Consider the following 5,000-nt stretch of genomic DNA (forward strand, 5'->3'; position numbering starts at 1 on the left):
TCTTTAATTTTCGCAACTTCTTCTTCTAAATTCTTTTCACACTTCTTTGAAACTTCTATTTCTACTTGAAGAAGAATCTTCTCTCGAGTCTTTGAAGTTATCCTCTTAAGACCTAAACCACGTGCATAGCTTGATTTTCTTTTTAATACCAAATCAAAATGCTAAACAAGTGGTAGAGGTGCAGCTGAAATCTTTTCTTTATTCTTCTCTCCCTCTTCTTGAAGTTTATTATGCAATTAAGATAAATATTAATAATTGACTAAATTAATTTAAGAAAGGTCACAACATTTATGTAATTATAATTTTCATACCATGATTTCCTCTCCATTTGGAACATACCAAGTTCTATTAGATTTTGTTTTTGATGCCTTCCAAACTTCAACAGCATTTGACCATTCATTAGAATCTTTGTCTTTTTAATGCTAAAGGCCTTGTGGTCAAGCAGCATAGTTGTGGCCTTCTTTTGTGAGATGTCATAGGTTCGACCCCTAGTGGGAGCATTGGTTCGTTGTGCTAGACTAGAAACAAAAATAATAAATTTTATTTCATAAAAATTGAAGTCAACAATAACTACCAATTAAAATTACCTTAAACTTTTGAGTCTTCCATTTGTTTTCAATTAGCCATCTACAATCATCTTCATTGACATCATGTGGAAAGTCTTTGCATTTTAGCCATCTACAATCATCTTCATTGACATCATGTGGAAAGTCTATGCATTTTGGATAGCTTTAACGTAAATGATAATGCCTATTTTTATATTGTAATTGCACTTGTTTCATGACATGGGGTTAAACATCATTTGAAAAATTAAATTTATCCTACAAGTCATATATGAAAGTATATAAATTCATTAATTTGAACAAGTAATTCTAAGTTTATTCTACTTGTCATTCCTAACCTAATATAATATTGAAATTATTTAAAGTTTCAGTCTTACCTTTAAAAATATCCACAATATATTGACATCTTTGTTAGGAATCTCTTTCCAACTAGAGATTCGAAGTGGTGTAAATTACCGGATGCACATAGTCACTTCAGCTTTGAACAAACTAGCATCTTTACCACAGACCTTATGGTATGGTGGAGGAAATAGAATACATATTTCTTCTCCTCTAGCTTTTTTCTTGGCAAGTCCTATATTGATTGTTCGTCATCGACCACATTTTTAAATATTTTTGTTTCCTACAATAAAATTTAAAAAAAATATAAGTATACAATATTATATATATATATATATAAAGAAGATTAAATTTTAAGCTAAAAAAATTTTAAAAATCACATCACCTATATAACCAATAACATGTTCTTCTACTGTAGGTGCAATGTTTGATGTTTCGACTATTCCGTTGAGTTGTTGATTACAAACCTCATTGTTTTGAGGCTCGCCCACCACTTGAGAAATATGCTTATCAATTGAACTTGTTAATGATCACAGTGTTTTAAGATTGACCAATTTATACATATAAATAAATAAAAATTGAGTTTTTAATAAATCAACAATTTATACAAAGGCCGAATAGATGTCTTTATTATTCAATCTAATACAAATTCCCTCTATTCGGTAAGGTAGACCATTCCACTATTCGGCCTTTGTAACCCTTCGATCTTGTACTCTTTGACTGTTTGATCCTTGAACTCTTCGCATCTTGAACTCTTCAAATCTTCATTGTAGGCTTGTCTACTGACCACCCGAGAAGTAACCATTTGAGACATCGAGTTACAATTCAAACTATTCGAACAGAATAAAATGAGTTCCTAGTGGCCAGTTTTTTCATTTGTTTTCTTTATTAGTTTTATTTTTCTATATTCTGTTGTAGAAATGTTATTCGTTTTTACCTTAGCAAGATATTGTCTGCTAAAGATTGAAGTTTGTATAAGCTGCTCAGGTTCCTTTAAAATCTGGGATGCAAGACTTATAATGCCATGTGCCTTTAGAAATTTGGATATGGTTCCTAGAATATGATTCTTGTCATATTCTTATAACAAAACAAAGAGAAACTCGTATTTTATTTTTGTATGATTCTTGGTTTTAGTAAGAAAATTCATATTTTTGAAATTGTATGTAGGCAATGCGTAAGAAATATCCACAAGCAAGGTCTTGCAATTGCACAAGCTCAAGTTCTGCGTGCTTATGATGAAATTAATATGAAATTGTTAGCATTCATCTTGAAAATTTTATAATAGGAATATTGCTTTCGTCACCGGTAATCATTTTTAAGATAACCTCTTAGAGTTGGCACTTGTGATTATCTCATTGACTCTCATTCTACTTCTCTTTGTTATGTTTGTGATGTGATCTTTATTAGGGTCTAGTGCAATCTAAAAAAAAAAAACAGCAGGCAGAAAGCACTCATATGACACAACTTCAACTCATGGCCGAATTTTATGGCGTACAAGATGTACAACAGCACAGGGTCCTAATTTTTAGAGAGCCAAATATTTGGAAATTATGCTTGAACCCTAGTGACATGCTATCACAGGTCACTAACATGTTTTTGGGTTTCATTGCACAAAAATAAAATGTTAAAGGGTTTAATTGCACATTTAAAAAGTTTAGGTAACTAATTGACTTTTCACAGAGTTGTTATGCCATGGACTCAGGTTCACCTTGCAAGGTGGACTCGGGTCTATGTTCACAATTTTAGAACTCTATGCTCATAATTTTAGAACTCTATATTCAAAATTTTCATAATTCTATGTTCACAGTTTAATAACTCTATGTTCACAATTTCATAACTCTATATTCAACAGTATAATAAAATTTTTGAATCTATATAACAAAATTATGAATATAGAGTTCAAAAATTGTAAATATTGAATAATATAATTTTGTGTATAGAGTTCTAAAATTATGAATATAGAGTTGTAAAATTGTGAAGATAGACTTGAGTCCTAGCAAAATTTGCCTAGGTCTGACTGTTTGAGCTTATAGACACTTCGACCCGTAAAAGTGCGCCGAACCCGAACCGTTTCTTTAACGGGGCCTCTATAAAATGCCGGACTGAGCTGCAAACTAGGGTTTCTCTTGTTACGCCTCTGTCAACTTGGATTCCCCTTCTTTTCGCGGCAGAGCCTCCATCACCGATCAGCGAAAATGGTATCTCTCTCTCTCTCTTTGCTTTTAATATACAGGGGCCTATATGTTCGTTTAAGCGTGGAAGTAATGAATTGGATTGCAATGTAGTCTTGATCTTTTTCCCAGTATGATTGATGATGTTTTACTGTTTGCAAGAGCATAAACTGTGCATTTTTGGGTGTTAGCTTTGTTGTTGAGCTGCTAGTTTAAAATTCTCAAGCTCTATGATAGATCTCTGCCTGAGGGTATTTTTTTGGTTCTTAAAGTTTATGTCTACTGTGGTAGTGGTTTCTTTAATGTATGCTAAAGACTAGACTGTTTTTATGTTTTTGTTTTTAATGCGACTCCAAAAATGGAATTTGATGGATCAATCTTGAAAAAAGGACTAAAAATGCCATTTGCTCTTCTGGAAAAGCTCATGATCTTGAACTATGATTTTTGTTTATAATATATGTTGTGAATAATCTATAGCGTAATGCAATTCGAGTGAACTATTGACGGAAATAAATTGAGATGTATCAGGCAGAATGATATTTTCTGGGCTTAGTAGACAGTTGATTATTTGCTTTTCTATCTGAAATCTGAATATAGTTAAATGGGTACTAAAACTGTTCCAAATTATTTTTTTACTTTCCTTTTGGTTGGTAAAAGATTGTGATTCAATCTCTTCAATGGATCAACTGGATAGGGGAGTGGATAGCTGTCTTGTTAAAATGCTCTCAAGAACGTTATGCTGATATTGCAATTTCATGCTAGCCTGTTGTAAAATTCATTCTCTAGCATCAGAAGTTGATATCATCATTACTTTGTGCAGACTAAGAGGACGAAGAAGGCCGGTATTGTCGGAAAATATGGTAAGTTGCAATTGTTTATTCTAACTCTTGCCTTTAATATGTACTTTTATGGCGCTATGCATTTTGATTAACAGCTTTCAAATGTCTTGTGTTTTTACCTCTCTTTCTCTCTAATATTTCTTACTGAGATGTGTGAATCTATGTCAAATGTTTTATTTCATGTCAATCTTGCAATCTTTGAGTTTTGCTGATAATCTTATCAATTCTATAAAGGTACCCGCTATGGTGCTAGTCTCCGTAAACAGATTAAAAAGATGGAGGTCAGCCAGCATAGCAAGTACTTCTGCGAGTTTTGTGGGAAGGTACGAGTGTATGGTTTCTACAATGCACATTATTTAGTAACTGTAAGAGGCTAACAACATGATCTGTTTTCGCTTAATGTGGAGCATACACAAGACTGTTATGAATCATGAATTTTGAGGATTCTGACGTGATCCTTGCTATGAGTGCAGTATGCGGTGAAGAGAAAGGCCGTAGGAATATGGGGCTGCAAGGATTGTGGCAAGGTCAAAGCGGGCGGGGCATATACCTTGAAGTAATTCATCTGCCCTTTCTAATTTTTCATTCTTCCCTTGAAACTTCACAAATACCTAATGATGTCACTTTTTTTTTTCTTTATTTTTTTTTAATATCTGCAATAGCACTGCTAGTGCTGTGACAGTGAGAAGCACAATCAGAAGACTCAGGGAGCAAACTGAGAGTTAAGCCATAACAAGTTTCTGTTTGAATTTTGAGATTAGACTCGTCACTTATGTAGTCATTTTTCCATTTTGCTTGCATTTTTTGGGTGATTTTCAGACAACTATGACAAATTTCCTGCTTCAATGGATTTTAAACAATTATGATAATTTTTCCCTTCCTACCTAAAAAAAACCTTGATCATGAATGCTTCTGGTAGTTAGTGGTTTCGTATCAAAGAAGTTTCACCTTTCAAATTTCACTCTTTGTAGAATTATCTATCAACTTTCTTGATTTTAGTTGGATCAATTAAGAACAAATTAAATTAATTTATCTTTTGTACTCTTTTCTTGCTAGGTTAATGAGGTGAGTTTCATAGTATTTTTAGA

At 32.8% G+C, this 5,000-nt stretch overlaps 1 protein-coding gene across 1 annotated transcript; it reads left to right on the forward strand.

Annotated features, from left to right (window-relative positions):
- The first annotated feature begins 3,004 nt into the window (after positions 1-3,004).
- Positions 3,005-4,850, forward strand: LOC116001992 (60S ribosomal protein L37a). The gene is made up of 5 exons (XM_031241990.1): positions 3,005-3,100; positions 3,894-3,933; positions 4,147-4,235; positions 4,386-4,468; positions 4,575-4,850. The coding sequence occupies exons 1-5, from the start codon at positions 3,098-3,100 to the stop codon at positions 4,636-4,638; spliced, it is 279 nt and encodes a 92-aa protein (XP_031097850.1). The 5' UTR covers positions 3,005-3,097; the 3' UTR covers positions 4,639-4,850.
- The last annotated feature ends 150 nt before the right edge of the window (positions 4,851-5,000 follow it).

The sequence above is a fragment of the Ipomoea triloba genome, chromosome 13 (assembly GCF_003576645.1).
Source record: "Ipomoea triloba cultivar NCNSP0323 chromosome 13, ASM357664v1".
NCBI classification, from domain to species: Eukaryota; Viridiplantae; Streptophyta; class Magnoliopsida; order Solanales; family Convolvulaceae; genus Ipomoea; species Ipomoea triloba.